This window comes from Tachypleus tridentatus, chromosome 7 (assembly GCF_004210375.1).
Source record: "Tachypleus tridentatus isolate NWPU-2018 chromosome 7, ASM421037v1, whole genome shotgun sequence".
NCBI lineage: Eukaryota > Metazoa > Arthropoda > Merostomata > Xiphosura > Limulidae > Tachypleus > Tachypleus tridentatus.
The window spans coordinates 116348184-116367638 of NC_134831.1; the positions used below are offsets into that span (position 1 = coordinate 116348184).

General features: G+C 31.1%; 1 protein-coding gene across 2 annotated transcripts in view; it reads right to left on the reverse strand.

Moving 5' to 3' along the window:
- LOC143256452 (uncharacterized) overlaps nt 1-18862 on the reverse strand; it is a 61823-nt gene extending 42961 nt beyond the window's left edge. For both annotated transcript variants that reach the window (XM_076513698.1, XM_076513699.1), the window contains exons 1-4: nt 18712-18862; nt 7873-7949; nt 6429-6503; nt 2473-2564 (exon numbers count right to left, since the gene is read on the reverse strand). In XM_076513698.1, coding sequence (XP_076369813.1) covers nt 2473-2564; nt 6429-6503; nt 7873-7936 — 231 coding nt within the window. In that variant the 5' untranslated portion in view covers nt 7937-7949; nt 18712-18862. The remainder of the gene's footprint in view (nt 1-2472; nt 2565-6428; nt 6504-7872; nt 7950-18711) is intronic.
- Nucleotides 18863-19455: the final 593 nt, after the last annotated feature.

Sequence of the window (19455 nt, forward strand, 5' to 3'; positions counted from 1 at the left end):
AAAAGACTTTTCAAGATCTTCTGTAAATGTAATTCTACAAAAATGCATATTCTAACTGAGGAAAAAGTTAGGACACCCTACCCCCTAATAGCTAGTGTTACCCCCTTTGGCTGAAATAACTGTAGTGAGACGCTTCTTGTAGCCATCTACCACTCTCTCACATCAACCTGAAGAAAGTTTGCCCCACTCCTCAATGCAGAATTCTTTCAGCTGTGAGATGTTTGAGGGGTTTCTTGCATGTACAGCCTGTTTCAAGTCACCTCACAGCATCTCAATGGGATTAAGATCTGGGCTTTGACTCAGCCATTCCAGGACTCTCCATTTCTTAGTTTTCAGCCAGTCCTTGGCAGATTTACTGGTATGTCTTGGGTCATTGTCATGTTGCAAGGTCCAGTTCTGCTTCAGCTTTAATTTTTTTACAGATGGTCTCACGTGATCCTCAAGCACCCTCTGATACACAGTAGAATTCATGGTGGATTTTATGATTGTAAGCTGTCCAGGTCCTGCTGCAGCAAAGAAGCCTCAAACCATGACACTTCCACCTCCATGCTTCACAGTTGGAATAAGGTTCTTTTCCTGGAATGCTGTATTTGGTCCTCTGTTCTGGTGTCCAAATAATTCAATTTTGGACTCATCTGTCCAAAGAACATTATTCCAGAAGTCCTGGTCTTTGTCTATATTCTCTCTGGCAGACTTCAGTCTGGCCTTGATGTCTCTCTTAGAGAGCAAAGGTTTCCTCCTTGCACACCTCCCATGCAAGTTAAACTTGTGTAGTCTCTTTCTAATTGTAGAGGCATGCATTTTCACGTCAACAGTAGCCAGAGCCTGCTGTAGGTCCCGTGATGACATGTTAGGGTGTTTGAAGACCTCTTTTAGCATCTTGCAGTCTGCTCTTGGGGTGAACTTGCTTGGTTGACCAGACCAGGGCATGTTGGCAGTTGTTTTGAGAATCCTCCATTTGTTGACTATTTTCTGGACAGTGGAATGGCGGATTTCCAAATCTTTTGTGATCTTTTTAAATCCCTCACCAGACTAATAAGCTGCTACAATTTTCTTTCTGAAGGCCTCAGACAGCTCTTTTGTTCTCACCATGGTGCTCACTCTCACTTCAACAGTCAGGAGCAGACCAAACTAAATGTCTGAGGTTTAAGTAGGGCAAGCCTCATTCAAAATGCTGAGTAACGATCTTCTAATATGTGCACCTGGTGTGATACACCTGTGTGTGAGTTGAGCCATGTTAAGTGGGAATAAATGTGGAGGGTGTCCTAACTTTTACCTCAGTTAGAATATGCATTTTGTTGTATTACATTTACAGAAGATCTTGAAAAGTCTTTTCTTCACTTTTAATTGCTTAGTTATATTCCTATAATCTCTCAGTATTGTTAAAATTGAGATTAAATATCTATATATCCAAAAATGTTACAAAAAATACACAGGCTTTCATAGGGTTTCCTAACTTTTTCACATGACTGTATACATTGCATGCCAAATATACCACTGGAGCATATGGAAGTCATCCAATTATTATCCATTAATCCAGCAAAAGTCATTTTTTAATCAAACAAATAACAGACAATTCGTGGAGATTTTGTAACTAGTCATCTACGTCAATATTTACATGACAACCTGAGAGAGCTGAAAACATTTATCAAGTGATAGAAATAAATAATGAGGGGCTATGTTTGAACTTGATCTTGTGGTTGAATGGATGGTGCATGAGATGAAATAATGTGATATACAATGATAAAATATTCAATGAGATAAACTTTCAATATCATTAACAGATGGCTCTTAAAACCTGGTGACAAGTGACAAACTTTCTAGTGGACAAAAGGCTGCTCTTCACATATGTTCATCCAATCAAAATGCACATTCTAAATTTTCACTGGATATTTTATAGTCAGATGAAGTACAAAGAGCAATCAAATGTAATTCATTTTGAAGAGGTAATATGACTTCTGAGTAACCCTTCAATATAGCCCTCTTGAACTTCATGTATAGCTAGAACGTGCAATCTGTAACGTGCTCAAACTTTACAAAAATGAAATGGCTGGATTTTGTGTTGCTGTCTAGAATCCTGACAATTTAGTACACTGAGATACAAGCAGCCAATAAAAAAGTCTGACAACAACAAAAATCACCATGTGACACTAAGGTTATTTTGATTTTTTTTTTATCCACAATTAGATTTCAACATTTATAACATAAAACTCAGAAAATAAAAAATATTAAAATGTGCAGCTTTATTATCTAACTTGCATTATCTAACACATGAAAGATTAGCCAACACCTGAAAACAAATTCTGAATACATTTAATGTTACAGTTTGGAAAAACTAATTAAATACCCATGTAATCACAAAACAGTAAATCAACATCATTTTCATAATGATTACAATCGAGCAACGTACAACGGCATCACATCAGTAAAGCAGCTCACATGAAACTCTTTAAACATGAAAGTAAAACTCACCTTCAAAAAATCAGCTACCTGAAGATCAATTTTTTTTATTGGTTCACTTGAAACGTCATTTTCAGCTGGTGTTACTGAACCACTTCCATCATCTATTGAAAGAAAACAAGACTGTTCCTAAATAATAAACTTAAAAATTCTATAGTTATATAAACATAAATAAATTGCTCAATAATAATCAATTACAGTTATTACTAATATGTAATTTAAATCAGCACTATTAAACAATAAAAATTTATAATCATTTAATGCATTTCTCTTCCTACTTAGTCATCTATAGTCATAATGGATTAAATAAAACTTATGAAAACTTTGACAGTAAAACATACATAATTTCTATGGATTTTTTTTTTCATATCTGATACACTAACAGATGATCAAGTAGGAATGTAAATACATTAAATGATTATATAAAAATATATATTATTACATACACAAAAATATATGGGAGACCCACTGTCAGAACCTTGTAAAGGAGAAGACAAGAGGTTTCATAATATCTTCAATATAATAACAGATTAACTTCTGACAGTTCATACAAAAAAGGTATCTCAGATTTTTTATAACACTATCAAAAAGAACACAAAAGAATTCATCAGTACAAACACACTAATCAGCATGGAATTCTTTACACATTCACATTATATTGTCACTAATCAAAATATTTTTATTTAGATCCATTTGACTTTTTAAATTTAATGTTCAACAGCTTCAAAAATTACATTTGTCAACAGCTAGATGAGCATTAATTTAACAAACTGTTTATATGAGGGCCGTTCAAAAAATACGCAGACTGACGTCATAAAACAAAATGTACTTTATTTAGAAGTTACAGGTCTGGGACCCCTTCAAAGTACTCTCCTCCCCAACGCACACACTTATCCCAACGGTGTTTCCACTTGTTGAAACAGTCCTGGTATGCTTCTTTTGTAATGTCCTCCAGCTCCTTCGTCGTATTTGCCTTAATCCCGGGGATCATCTCAAATCTTCTTCCTTTCAAGGGTCTTTTGAGTTTGGGGAACAAGAAAAAATCGCAAGGAGCAAGGTCAGGTGAGTAGGGGGGGGAAAAAACAGTGATCGAGTGTTTGGCCAAAAACTCACGAGTTCTGAGGGCTGAATGGGCACAATTTTCGCAGCAACGTGGTGCATCTTCAATTTTTCGGTCAAAATCTCGTAACAAGATCCAACTGATATACCACATTCTTCAGCAAGCTCCCTGACAGTCAGACGTCGATTTGCCCGCACCAGGGTGTTGATTTTGTTGATGTGGAAGGATGTCCAGGACACTCATCGTCTTCAATGGACTGTCGACCATCCTTAAAACATTCATGCCACTAGAAACATGCCGTACGCTTCATAGCAACATCACCGTAAGCCGTGTTAAGCATAGCAAAAGTTTCAGTAGCACATTTTCCAAGTTTAACACAAAATTTCACAGCAAGTCGTTGCTCCTTCAGGTCATTCATTCTGAAATCCACCAAACGAAAAAATCGCACTTCACTTAAAACTGCGTAGCTAATACACAAATGAAGATATCTGCAATCGAGAAATGGCGTCGTAATCAACTGATCTGTGCGAACCTAGCGACACCAAGCGGATTCCCCTGGAACCAACTGGAGCCGCTCAATTCAAACAGTCTGCATATTTTTTGAACAGACCTCGTACATGTCATTAACGAAGTGAACAAAGTGTAATAAAAATGATAAATAGGCTTAATGAATACTTTCTGGTGGGCAAACTAAGTTTGACACATAATGAAAAACCCAATGTAAAACATATTATAAAACCCTGTAAACAAACCTTAACATTTAAAAGTCAAAGGTTAATTTACTACATTAGAAATACACATACTGTTTAAAAAAGCTTATGTTTTTCCTTTAAGGTTTAAAAGTCCAATGTTCACATGTTCAATTATTGATAACCTATACTGTTTTTCTAGATGTGATAATAAAACTACATACAATTCACATTCTTTCGTACATGGTCGTATTAAGAACTACACAAAAAAACTGATTTATTCTGGGCAACATATCTTTTTCTTTTACGATTTTCTGTCATGCTTGATTATTAAACACACATGATCCTACTTTAAATTCCAATATTCACTCAATCCATAATTTCACAAAATGGTTAGTCATTTCATATCTATCCAGCACACTACTACTAGTAAGCTATTGATACATTTAGAAGAAACACAATCTAACAGCAAACTGTAGGAAAACAGCGATAATTTCATACAACTTTATTGAACTTTTGGAATAACACGTTTCAATCTTCAGTAAATCTATAAAAATGAGAAACTGAAGAATGTTTAGAACAATTACTAATAAAAAATTACAATGAAGTTTTAGAAAAACTACAAAATGTTTAATTAAAAACCAAAAAAAACCAAAACAACAAGTGATTAGAAGTACTTGAATAAAGCAAGGGAGAACTACTGTGAATTCCTATTGAGGTTTCGATTTTCACTCATAATATGTAGCCTTTCTTTAATCAACATTTTGAGAACACTGTATTCACCTACTCTCCTATATATTATCATAATGAAACATCACCTCCCCCATTTCTTTACAAGACTTTTAAATTCGAACTTATGGATATAAAACTGTTGATAAAAGTGTACATATAATGCAAGAAACTCCAAGCCACAATAGAAATTCAAACTTGTTCCTGATTGCTTTATTCAAATAACTCTTCTTTAACTGAATAACTTATAAATTTTGTAACACTATTTATCAAACCAAAAAAACATGATAGTATTCTGTGCAGCCAAAATAACCTGCAGGATATAATGTGTCATTAAAAACAGTGATGATTTAGTAATTGCTCACTTTCTGTAGCTCAGACTGTTGTAATCCAAACTATCATATATTTTTAGGAGTTGCTCTAATGGACCTTTATTTCACCAAATTTCAAAACAATCCATTACAGAATACATGAGACATGAAATCTAAAACTATATTTTATAGAAAAACATACTTAATTTTTATAGATTTGTTTTCCAAACATATTATACTAATAGATATTTACAACTCATAATTAGGTGTCAAATTTGGTTTAAATATAAGCCACATATGTAAAGTTCAATAAAATATGATTAGTTTTTATCACACTTTTTGCACACATTTACACAAAAAGTCATGTGAGCTATTGGTCTGAACTTTTTATTACAGCTTTACCTAAGACTGAAAGTGGATTATTTTTAGCTTTTTTATAATTCAAATTAAAGATGGCTCACTTAAAGCTACAAAACTAAAAGGTTAAATTACATGCAGGTATGTAAAAGTTTGTTAGGCCAAACACACTAAATTAGCAGTTTCTAGTTCAAGTCTTCAAAAAAACCATGTGGGCAAGTGGTTATTATTCATTGTCAACTTTCAAGCATAAATTTGCTAAATTTTATGAAATTATCCTAATTAAAGAGAATTTAGCATCATATGATATTAGTTTATGCATTAATGTAAATAATGATGCTTGATACAATTGTATTGAGTTCATGCTGGTGATAACAGGAAACTGTTAATCTAAATTCCATAGCATTACTATAAAGTGAGTTATTAACACTGTTTTAGAGAGGAAAAATCATCTTATACCCACAATAACAAGTCTGATTGAAAATGGATTTGTAAACTCACAGACAAGTCTTCAGTAAAATATACTTAACTAAATGTTATATTTTTTGTACAATATACTTGTAATATTTTCTAAATTTTTAATAAATAGAATAAATTATCATCAGAATGTTAAATGTAAAATTTTTATGGTTTGACATCAGTTTTTACCATTTTCTTCTTGAATTCTTGTCAACCAATGAAGAATATTTTGAATGTTTTTTTTTATTTCTACAACACAAAATCTTATCTGGCTATTAGCTGAGAAATACTACTGTGGTACATTACCAGACAAAAATTAATACCATTGTTTTCTTTGTATTTCATATCCAAATGGATGCCTACCTGTAACTCCATTTGGACTATCTTCATCCTCACTTTCTGGATAGCTCACCATACCTCGAAGTGGATTTCTAGGGGCTGTAACCAAACATTTTGTTAAATTTCATTTTAAACAGAATAATTCAACAATACAAGGACATAAGGAGCGATAGTATTAACAAAATTATTTCGTGCACATATAGTAAAACCATACGAAAATGGCAAATTAATATAGTAAAATTAATGCGTAATACCCAGTGCTTAAAAACAAAGAAAAAACCTGGTGATGACAAGAAAACATGAAATACATTCACCAAAGAAAGTGAATCTTTTTATTCAGTATGCAGATCTATAATATTGAACAATTACTTCACGTTCTATGATATGAAGAACTTTGGTGAAAGTAACTTTATGTTACTAAGCTACAAAGAAAGTTTTGTTTACAAAATAATTTCATATTACTTCCATTTTCTCAAACCTGAAATATCATTAGCCTTAATCATTATTTACTTTAGTTTTTCTCAGTTGTGGAGTACATTGGTAACTTAAACCACTGCTGTTTTACAAGTGTACATGCAGAAATAGACAAATACTACATTTTACTCTGAATGGGAAACATTGACACAGATGAAACAAAGGGCCATGGGGCCCATATGGCAGAGGAGAAGTGACTTTCTGTGGATAAGTACATGTCTAAGTACCAGAATGATTTAGCACAAAATGATTATAATACTGTGTACTATGAATGATACTAGGGTGTAACTTAACATCCAGGAATGAACCGTCCTTCTCCTAACATTCCTGGTAAGCTTCAAGAAATAAAAGTGTGATTTTTTTTTTTTAAATTACACTAAACAAGTTCTACAGAGTTACAAAACATTGATTCTCAAAACTTTGAGTAAAAATTGTTGAAATATGATTAGAATTATTTTTTAATTAAGTTATAAAATCCAATAAGCAGACATTCATTTGACACTTGGAAGGTGTCCATTTACTTAAGTTATAAAATCCAATAAGCAGACATTCATTTGACACTTGGAAGGTGTCCAGTGGTCAAGAAAAGTGGCAAGCACATCACTGTTATCATGCTAAAAATTATATCTATACTTATTATTTTCAATTTATGACTCATCATTTATGAATCTTGTGCCACAGTTTCTTTCAGTTCCCTTTAACCTCATTCATGCTGACAAAAGATAAATATTTACTTATTAAAATTGCAACTGAAATCCTAGAGTTAGTGACACTTCTTACCTTACAAATATAATTTAAAACTTCAGGTTATCAGCAGATAAAAGATGAAAATCTTTACTCACTTAGAATTACCTGACTTGAGTATATAAATGATCAAATAGTGTTTATTTGATACTGATAAAAACTTTCTCTAAGTACAATAACTTATTTTATTAAAATGAATAAAGGAACTTAAAGTATACTGCAATTAAAAATGTGAAAAGTATATTCTCACCCTGTCGGTCCTCGGTCAGTTGAAGGACAGGACGACGTCCAGTTTTACTTCTATGCTTTCCCATCTTCAATTAATTGCTAGAAATAATATAATAGTATTAAACATTAAAAATTATTATTTTAAAATAAAACTTAATATCAGAATGGAAGCTTAGAAATTCAAAGACATTGCAGTGACTAGTTAAATAAATTACAGTAACTAGGCAGCTTTTAATTCAACATGGAAAACTGACAATGAATTATTAATATTATGAATTGTATCAGTCATGCTAAGTTGTAAGGATAGAAAATGCTAAAATTATCACTTTTATTATCTCAACAGTGACACCAATTCAAGTAAAAGGATACACCAAATGGCAATCTATATCAAATACAATCTACAAATATAAACTTACACATCTGTACAAAAAAAAGGGTAAACCCACAGAACACACACTCATCAGTAAAAAACATAAGATGAAACTTATTCCAGATAAAAAATAACTAAAGGCAGTGACACTCAAAGATATTTCTTGTTATTTCTAATATTCAACTTAATATGTCAAATTTGAGCCCAAAGATAACAAATGTTTCCTTGTGATGGTTTTTTCAGCCCTTAACAATTTTTAACGTCTGAATCTGTTTAAGCTTCTTCTTATAGTTAATATACTTTTATTCCAGTATCCAAGTTACTCATAGTCTAGTTATTAGACCTATAAAGTGGGTTCGAAACTCCTAGCTTTTCTCAATGTTAAGATCCAGAGTCCACAAAATAAACTCAAACTTTCTTTTTTTTTTTGGAAAAATAAACTTATTTTTGTTTTAAATTTATATATAACTGAATTTACAATTCTCAAAATACATTAACCCTTTCAACAACAGGGCAGGGGTCAAAGGTCATGTAATCATGTGTGTTGAATTGTATTCAAAATTTTATTGAATTACTATTTTATGAACTTATGTCAGTAAGTCTGGAATCAAACTGTAGAATTTAAACTTTAATATTATATAGGAGTTAATTACTTACAGTGGCCCTTCACCTCTTTCTATTTTTGGAAATGGATTCTTATATACACTTACTTCAATATATAGTACATGAATAACCAATCAACAGCTCAGAATGCACTCCCAGGGTTTTCTTGGTTATTTTAATTCATGAAAAGACTACCATGTTTTTGTCAACCCAAAATTTCAAGAAGGTTGGCTGTGCCTTTAGTTTGTTTAAAGTTTCATACTTTCTTTTTTAAACCTAAATAAATCTTAGTTACTAATCTTAATAAATAAATAGTAGGATTCTATGGTATTAGTATAGTTATTCATCACTTTTTGGTTATTCAACTATATATAAAAAAACCTTAAAATTTACTTTGATATCCTACATGTGTGAAATTTTAAAAGGCAGCAACAAAGTGCAAAGGTCATAGCTATAAGAGATAAGAGTTTCTTCTTGATTTGTTGTTCTAAGAAAAATAAGTTGTATGATTTATTTCTAAATAGTAATAATCTATATACATATATAATAATTAAAATATAACTATATTACAAAATGCTAGTCCACTAAAACACAGCCAAGATGTAGAGACTACAGTTAGTTTTATGTTACTGGATATGTAACATGAGTGCACATGCACTGCATCAATGCAAGTTATGTAATGTTAGTCAGGCATGACTGGAAGTTCAATATAATAAACAGGTATAAATATACAGTGTTATGAAACTTAAGCTACTTAAGACTAAACATTTATATTTTCATTTTATAATATGTAGTCATTGTATCATGAAAAAATATCTATATTTTCTAATTTTTGTTTATGATGGTTGAGGTTGGACAAGTGACAGATTCCATATAGTTAGGCAGAGAAAATAAAATATAGTTTTACTGAAAACAAATGTTTGAAATCTATTTAGGTTGTAGAGGTTACTCAAATAATATTTGAGATTTTTGGGACAAAGAATAGTTTTTTAATAACATGAAATTACCTTCACTCAAGAGTAGTAATGAAACAGTATTGATGTTTTCACAAACAAATCTTTATTAAAAATATTTAATTTAAAAATAATTTTCCTGTATCAAATACTTGTAACTTTACTGAAAGCCTATCAAGTTTTGTGAAGATACACATGTTGTATCAAAAGTTATAATGTGAATACTTCACATGTGTAGACAAACTTGTGTTTTTTACAGTCTGTTGCAAAATGGTTAAGAATAAAAAAGCTGTAATACTTTTGAAAATCACATGTTTTTAACTAATATTCATACTAATAGTAAAGAGAAAACCACTTTTCAAAAGCAACTGGTTTATAAAATACAGTATTTTTGTCTAACATATTAACAGTAAGTTCCCATTGTGTATTGGATGAACTATTTACCATTGGTAATATTATGCGTACACTGAATATCACAATATCTGAACATACCTAGGATGATCTCCAACAGCACAAACAAAAGCTCTACAATTTCCCTCCTGTCACAACTAAAGCTAATTATTAACTAAGACTCATGTACAATAATTTATCAACCTCCAGCATTTATTTGATTTAATTCAAATGCTGGAAACTGATAAGTTAAAAACCTGCATACATACGTAAGGTTTCACGAATGTTTTAAAAAATGTAGTTGGTAATTTGAAGCATATTCTTTATTTATATGTGTATACACTATAAAAGAAGTTGTAATTTTCATTTATAACTCTGACAAAAAAATAACTTTAGAAAAGAAAACCAATAAATTAAGCATATTTGGAAGTACACTTTTCACCAGGGGAGAGAGAGAGAGTCACCACTCTTGACCATTAGCTTATTTTTTTTTTTTGGCATGTTGATAATCTAGTATATTTTGTGTGCTATGTGTGGTTATGTTTTTTTTTAAATAGTGACCTTGACCTCTGAGCAACAAAATCAAAAGCCTACACAGAAATTATTTGTAAGGTTTGATTAAAATAGTCTCTTTAGAGCTTACTAGGAGAAATTACATGTTAACATATAGATGAATGACCTAATCAATACCCCATACAAATAACTTCTTCAGTCTTGTATTTATATTTCTGTAAAAATAAAGTCAAAACTCCTATTTACAATAGCAACAACAAACTTTCTGGATAGCTCAAGAGACTGATCAAACAAAGACCAGGATCCTCTTCTTCCAAAACACTACTTACAATTTATATAAATCTCACATACATTACCTTGTACTTATTATCATTAAAAATCATCTTTATCTAACTCTACCAGATGATCTAAATCATTTTGTAAAACAGGAGCATTCTTCTCACACCTAGCAACACCCAAACCTTTAATATTATCTGTAAACTTGACTAATGAATTGACAATTTTTTTTATGTTATTCAAAAATATACTTAACCATTATTTTACCCAAACAATTATTTATAATTAGTGAAACTACTTATAGTGAATGAAGTTTAGCATTTCTTCAGACTTTCACAGGTTGTTGAACAAAGGATAACTACATTGTTCGAACTCTACAGACTCCGTCATATTTCTCTTTTCACCAGAATATATAAGATGTACATGTTTTAATCTATTCACTTGAAAGATTAAGTTACATAACTCATTACTGTCTGTAGTTAAGAAACTCAGGTGCTACCATTTCACATGCATGAAATGTAATTCTCACCATTAATCACTCAGATACAACAGGGTCATTCCATGTCAAATCATCCAGATTTTGAAAAATTTTCCACGTAACCCCTCAGAATGCCTTGAAAAAATTCACGTGCATATCTACCCATATAATAAAAAACTACCAAAGACTAGATCAATATCTCTAATAGTTTCTGATTTATAGCCCTGTAAAATTTAGTTCATATTTTTTATTTTATTTTTGGTGAATTCATTTTTGGGCAACTTTAGCTGCTTAAAGCTGCAAGAGTAATGCAAAGAAGCCAACAATTACAATTTGAGCATAATCATTATGATTTTGGTGTATACATTATGACTATATGCTCATAAAGAAGACAAATATTACCACTTGTTGCAACTCCCATTTTATTATATATAAAATAGACTTATACAATAAAGTGATAAATTATTCCCCCAGGGGTTGAAAGGGGTGAAAAGAAAATTTCTAGTGAGATACAAGTAACTTTTGATAATAAATAAAAGACATAGTCCACATGGCTACTTGCAATAATCATGTTTGTGCTTGAAATAATAAAAAATATTTGTATCTCTGACTTCTACCTATAGTTTGAGTGTGGTGCTTCTCCATACTGGGTACGTGGGGGAATCCATAGTTACGTCATCAGTGCTTGTCAGCCAATCAGCGCTCGCGTAGATGGGTATTTCTCATTTTCTAAGCGGCACAGAAACACTAATGTGATTGTTCACAAGATGGAAAAAAAGAGGCCTCGTTCACCAAACTGCCTTGTTTCTAGCAAATTTAAAAGGACTAAAACTGTGAAAGGGATCTGTCCACAATCATTATGCTCAGTCATTTGAAATAGTTGGCATCTCTGGTAATGGTGGTAGAAGGCTGAAATTTGCTACACTGACTGAATTAATCTCACAGAATTCAAAAATGGTCTCAAACCAAGTTTGTCTCTTAGGATTTGCATAATGAGGCTGTAAAATCACCTGAAAACCCAAAATCATAAAAAACATTGGTTTATTTAACAAGACTTAATATGATACAAAGCTGAATTTTGTTTTCAAATTTCCTATAACATATCAGTTGATAAATCAACAATTGTTGTAATTAAAAGTCATTAGATCTCCTGTAAAAAAATGTAGTTGCATGCAACTTTTTATGATTTAGCTAAAAATAGCCCTACTTCAGGCCACAGTTTGACCATGTCACCAGTTATTCAGCCTTTTCAGATTTTTACCATATATTCTTACATCTCCAAGTATGATCTACAAAAAAAATCAGGATGATGTTCAACCTACTTTTTGAGTTATAATTTTTAAAAGTATCCTCTGACCATACGTTGTTTACTTTAAAAAAAACATTCAATGCAGGTGTGTTACTGTGTGCAAATATAACCATACAATTTTGAAATAACTTATGAATCCCATTGAAATATTCTAATCAGCCTTTACCATATATTCTTACATCTCTGAACATGATCTTCAAAAAATTCAAGGTTGTGTAAAATAATAAATTAACAAATTTTAAGTGTCTCTGATATGTACCATTGGGCAAAGGACCACATTCAGGGCATTCAGTTCTTTCTTGTCAATCAGAAATCAGTCCTGCAGAATTGTGTAAAGTTTGATCTACTTGAGCACTATGAAAAATACAAAACTGTGACAGGTATTAGGTCACATCATAGCTTTATTCTACCAACAAATTGTATATGAGAAGGCTATCAGATGATGATGTGTACACAGTTGTAACTGTTGGTAGTAACAGTGAAAGTGATGCTGCAGCAGCTGAAATAGGGTCTAATGATAACAATGATAATTATCAGTCAGGAAAATATGTAGCATGCATATACGATCATGAATAGTATGTGGGAAACATAAAAGATAGATCAGATGAACATTCCAATGTGTTGGTGTCATTTATGAAGAAATCATGAAACAAACTGTTCTCATGGCCTGCAAGGTCACGTAAAGATGAAAGCTGGATTCCTTTCCAACATATTCTTTATCTAAGTGCACCTACCGTGCAAGGCAGTAGTGCTTGCCACTATGTTCTAAGTCAAAGTGATCTCAACATAATCAAACTCGAATTTCAGATATTTATTCAAGCTGTCTGAACAAAGCAATGTTTATTTGAAGTTGTTAAGGCTAATTTATCGCCAAAGCAGTTTTTGAAACATTTCATTGTAACGATTATTGCAGTTTGGTGTGACTATAATCTTTCTCAGTTATCTCCTGTTGTAGCACTGTGCTTTTTGTGTCTGATTTACCTTTGTATTTATCATATTATGAATCTTAAACTCAGCCATATCTGCATAGCTGTAATGCATACACAATATATTTGCATTGCCATGTGATCTAACGAATAATGCCAATAAACTTGTTCAGAAATGAATTAATTATTTTTGTTTCTTACAACTTCATTATTTAACATTTGAAAGGCAGGTTAGAATATTTCAGTGGGATTCATAAAATTCTGACAGGTATTTTTCAAAATTGTATGGATATATTTGCACACAGTAACACATCTGAATTTTTTAAAAATGACAAACATATGGTCAGAGGATACTTTAAAAAATTATAACTCAAAAAAGAGGTTGAACACCATCCTGATTTTTTTTTGTAGATCATACTTGGAGATGTAAGAATATATGGTAAAAATCTGAAAAGGCTGAATAACTGGTGATATGGTCAAACTGTGACCTGAAGTAGGGCTATTTTTAACTAAATCATGAAAGGTTGCATGCAACTAATTTTTTTACAGGAGATCTAATAGACTTTTATTACAACAATTGTTGATTTATCAACTGATATGTTATGTGAAAGTAGAAAACAAAATTCAGCTTTGTATCATATTAAGTTTTAGAGCTATACCTTATTAAATAAACCAATGTTTTTTTAAGATTTTGGGTTTTCAGGTGATTTTACAGCCTCACTATGCAAATCCTAAGATAGATAAACTTGGTTTGAGACCATTTTGAATTCTGTGAGATTAATTCAGTCAGTTTTACAGGTCTGTAAATCAGAAACTATAAGAGATATTGATCTAATCTTTGGCAATTTTTCATTATATGGGTAGATGAACACATGTGAAATTTTTTTCAAGGCATTCTGTGGGGGTCACCTGCAGCCCCTAGATGATTTGACATGGAATGACCCAACACATAGTTCTGTATATGGTGTTGCTAACTGTAATTATTGAGATTGTGGAAAGGGTGTATCAACATTAAAGACTATTGAATGGAAGATAAATTATGTTCATCACTACAGAACCTCATTTAATCTCAGGTTAAAACTATGAAACTGTTATAAAATTAAGATGCTGAAATACTGTACAACTGAAGGACTACCAAGCCAGTTCAGTGTTTTTAAGATTATGAAAGAATGCTTGTATTTAATAAACTTAGTTATATATACTTCAAATTACATTTAAATTATCTGAAGACTAGCATAGAATAACTGGATTTAAAATTATTAGAATTTTTTGATAGTAGCGACAAAAAAAAAACAAAGCTTAACTGTATAAACATTTATTTTAAACTATTAAATTGGTTTTATACAACTTCCAGTTTACAAAATGTAAAATGTTTTAGAATAATAAAACTTCTATGATTGTAAACCATCAAAATTTACTGTACCTCTTTGGTCTTGATACCTTGGAGATAATGTATTCATAAATTTTTAGGTTTACGTGATGAATAATTATGAAAGATATCAAAAACTCGAATACCAATGTACAGGGTGTTCGGAAAGTCACTGTGCAGTTTTTTAATCATATTATATTCAGTCTATTTCAAGCCAGCAACTGATAGCAGTGTTTAGAAACAAATAAGAAGGATCCAAGCCTGTATTGATGCCAACGGGGGTCACTTTCAACATTGTTTATAATTGTCATTCATATTTACCTCCTGTATTCTACATTGAAACATGTCTGTTAATAAATATATAAGTGCACAGTGACTTTCCAAACACCCTGTACTATAAAGTAATACCAATTTTATAATAAAACTATAATAGTCTAAAGTTCAATTCTTTATCTAGGAAGACTTTAACAGTCTTAATAACAGAGATAAATGAATGGTTAACAGATTATTTAAATCTGCTGATGTTAAGATTTTGAGTGTTGCTAGCTGTGAGGATACTGCTACTGTTTTACAAAAGGATTTTTATTTGGCAAGTTTGGAAACAAATAGAAAATGACTTGTAATCAACAGTAACTGCAAGTTAACCCTTTCACAATGGATGCCCTCAATTTTTTTCTATGCAACTTACTGTGTTACATTCACAATGTAATTAAAAACTTTACTATAAATGCACGTGAATGTAATTAATGTTATGATTCAAAGTTTTATGTTATCTTGGTTGAAGTTCTTCATTTCAAACCACTTTTACAAAATACTTAAAACTTCAAATGTATTGTCATGTGACCAACTAACTAGCTATAAACATTCAAAGCATTTGTACTCCCTATCATCAGTAATATGATAGTAGTACTGTAGATGTACATTTAGACAATAAGATGCTTACCTAACCTTTCGACTCATACATTTCAAAGTTCTCTCAATGATAGCAGTAGAAACAAGTAATAATTGTTTTTTAATCCCTAAACAGGTGCTGCATACACTTTCAGTGGCTTTGTTTGAGCTTCATTGCCTACATGTAGTGTTACATACATGTGTGTATAGTCATTAGAAAAACCTATTTTATACTATAATCTAACAATGGTTATTTTGAAATTGTTGGGCAATTTTCATTACAGAGAACATGTAACTGACTGTAATATTGGTAGCTTCTTGGTCAACTGTAGCACTTATATTTGTTCTTTACTTAAATATGTTAAGTATAGATAAAATTTAAATTGTTTTTAGGCCTAACTTTTATATTTTAGTTAATTATGTTTCAAAATGCATAAAAGAAAGGTTTAGATATTTCAAATATGCATCACACTTTGAATCAGTTTTTAAGGCTCATGATATTACATGGTGCTTGAAAATTTTACTGAAGGATTGTGCAGGTCTGTCAGAGATACTAAAAAATATCTTGGTGGCACAACCGACTTATGTCAAGATAAATATGGGCAGTGAAAGAGAAGAAATGAAAATAAAATATTAACAATAGCCTATATGTGAAAAGCAAAAGACCTGAAATTATAAAGGAGAAATCCTTAAAGTTATTTTACAAAATATTAAAAGGTATGCTTGTTTGATTTTCCTAATTTTACTCATATTTTTGCACTGCACATTGATAATATTCATAGCTAGAATTAGTCACATGAGAAAGAAAATGAAATATAAAATATTAACATTTACCTTAAAAACTGTTTTCCTTTAAAAAAACTTTACAGACTATGCAAATGAAACAGGAAAACTAAGGTGAAGAGAAGTATTTTTATATTTAAAATGAAAATCAGCTTGTACTCAATTTAAGATATTGAGTGTAAGAAACTACAATAAAAAATAACATTTTCAATAAAAAAACAATTATAAATGGTTGTTATTTGTGTTCAAAATACTTATCTTTAACTAAATGTTACTAGTTTTCCTAAAAGAGTTTGACCAACGTCTTACGTTATCTGAGCAGTGGGCTGTTGCTAGTGGTAGGGTAAATAGAATTGAAAGTTCTTTTTATACAAATATTGAATGCAAGTCTAAAAAGGTTATAATTTTATTATGTAGGTCATTGTTTGGCCACATTTGCAGTACTGTTTTCAGTCACGGTTCCCTTATTTTATGAAGAACACTGAATTGTAAGGTGTTCAGAGAAGCTACTAGGATAGTAGAGAAGCTATTAGTGATAGAAAGGTTGTCTCACACAGACAAGTTAAGATTTCTGAAAATGTTTTATTTTTAAAGGAGTTATAGAGAATCTAACTCAGATGCTGAAGACCATTAAGTGAATTAACAGTTTTCATACATCATGTTTTTGCATTTAATGGTAAGAATGGTAGGACTAGGAGACACATAAATTTGACAGGTAAAAAGTCATAAGGCTTGATAACTATCTGAGTGATATGGATATGGCTTGAGTGTGTTTATTTTCATTTTAAAGACAAGTTTCATGAATGAATGGCCTAGATGACCAAAGAGTCCCTTTTAAGATTCTATTCATACTGCATACACAGTTTCGTACATGTATGGTAATCATCTACATTAACATAACCATAATAACCTTAATACTGTTCAAAAGCAATGAACGTATGTTCATTAGGAAAAGAAAAATTCTCCATTTCTCTTTCTTCCCGACGTAACATGAAACTTGGCAAATCTTTCAAACAGAATACTCAACTCTTGATGATGAGAAACCCACTTTGAATAAAAATGTATCTCAGAATGGCTGGTATGGGTATTAACACTTTTATTAATAAAGCAGAGACCATTTTGACCTTGCTAGGTCATCTTCATCTTTGTTAACATAGGAAGGTCAAAACATTGTTCTCTGCTTTATTAACAAAAGTGTTAGTACCCATACCATCTGTTCTGAGATACAGAATACTTGACATTATGAAATCAATTTGCCTTGCTTTTTATGAAGTTGACTTCTAAACATGAAAATTAAATAGCAAGTTTCACTCTGTTCTATGGTACTAATATAATAATGTTAGCCTAGTTTTACATGAAAAGCACCATTTTTATTTACCTGAATTGCATTTTAAAACTAAATATATATATAACGTGATCGGCCATTCATATTCAATCACACCAGAATTTACATGCTTTGGCCTCAATGGTCTTTATCAATATAAACACTGAATATGAAATAGTGGGCATAAATTAACTTTTACTCGAAAAGTACAACATCTAAAAAACCTAATCATGGTTAATGTAACTAAATCTCAACAAAATAACTAAGGAAACGTTCTTTAGCGTTTAAGAGAAAGTATCACTGCTGCTCACTAAATGTGACCAAAAACAGTATCGTTTTTGGTGAGCAGCAGTGATACTTTCTCTTAAACGCTAAAGAACGTTTCCTTAGTTATTTTGTTGAGATTTAGTTACATTAGCCATGATTAGGTTCCTATAATAACAATAATATAACCCAAATTTTGAATTGCTTACAAAAAGTTGAAGTTGCAGAGCTTAAGCCTATACCGCAGTATTTAATTTTAAAAAAAAGGTTTTAATATATCCGACTAAGCCTAATTCTAAAGAAGTTATATTATTTCCCAAATTTTGAAGTTTTTATCATGATGACCCATATCAAGTAATATTATCTTAAAGTTTAGATTAAAATAAAAGAATAATAAGACAAAACTTCTTACGTATTATATATGATTTCACTGTCAATATCAATGCTTATAACCACAAACTGAACCGTGATAACTACGGAATCTCAACGTCAGGATCCATTACAAAGACACTGAACTACCCTCCAGAGGCCGTTTCCGTTGATATACACACTTACTTATTTCATAAGCCTGTAAAAAAAATATATATATTTACAACAAAAGATTGTGAGCACAATAAAATGACAGTTTCTAATTTTGTTTCACGTTAGAATTAAAATAATACAATTAAATTATGTGTTTCAATCAAACTTTTAATAATTTAATAATAATTTTCATTGTGTTATTTCTTACTTTGGATATCTCCATAATGTATCTTCTTTCAAAGATTACCCCATGCAAAATGACGTCGTCGTGTTTAAATTTGCTGAAGAATCAATTTGATAATTTCTCACGGGTGTTCAGCTTCTCACTGTGCACCTATCCTTTGCAAAAATTTATATTAGGGCCTTGAAAAATCTCAAGTGAAATATTTTCCTAGTGCTATCATTTCTCCACTAGCGAGAGAGATTCTGTATTCCATTTCTAATCACTATAATTCTTAGTCCATGTTACCTGTTGCTATGAGGCAGAATGTCAGGTTTAATAGTGTTTACTTTCTACAAGGTTTTAATGGTCACCTAAGTTTTCGTTCGTAAATTATTTTTACCATTCACCAGGTATTACTTTCTATTTCAGGAACAGGTTTAACGTCTCCTTTTTTTTTTACTTCGTTCGTTT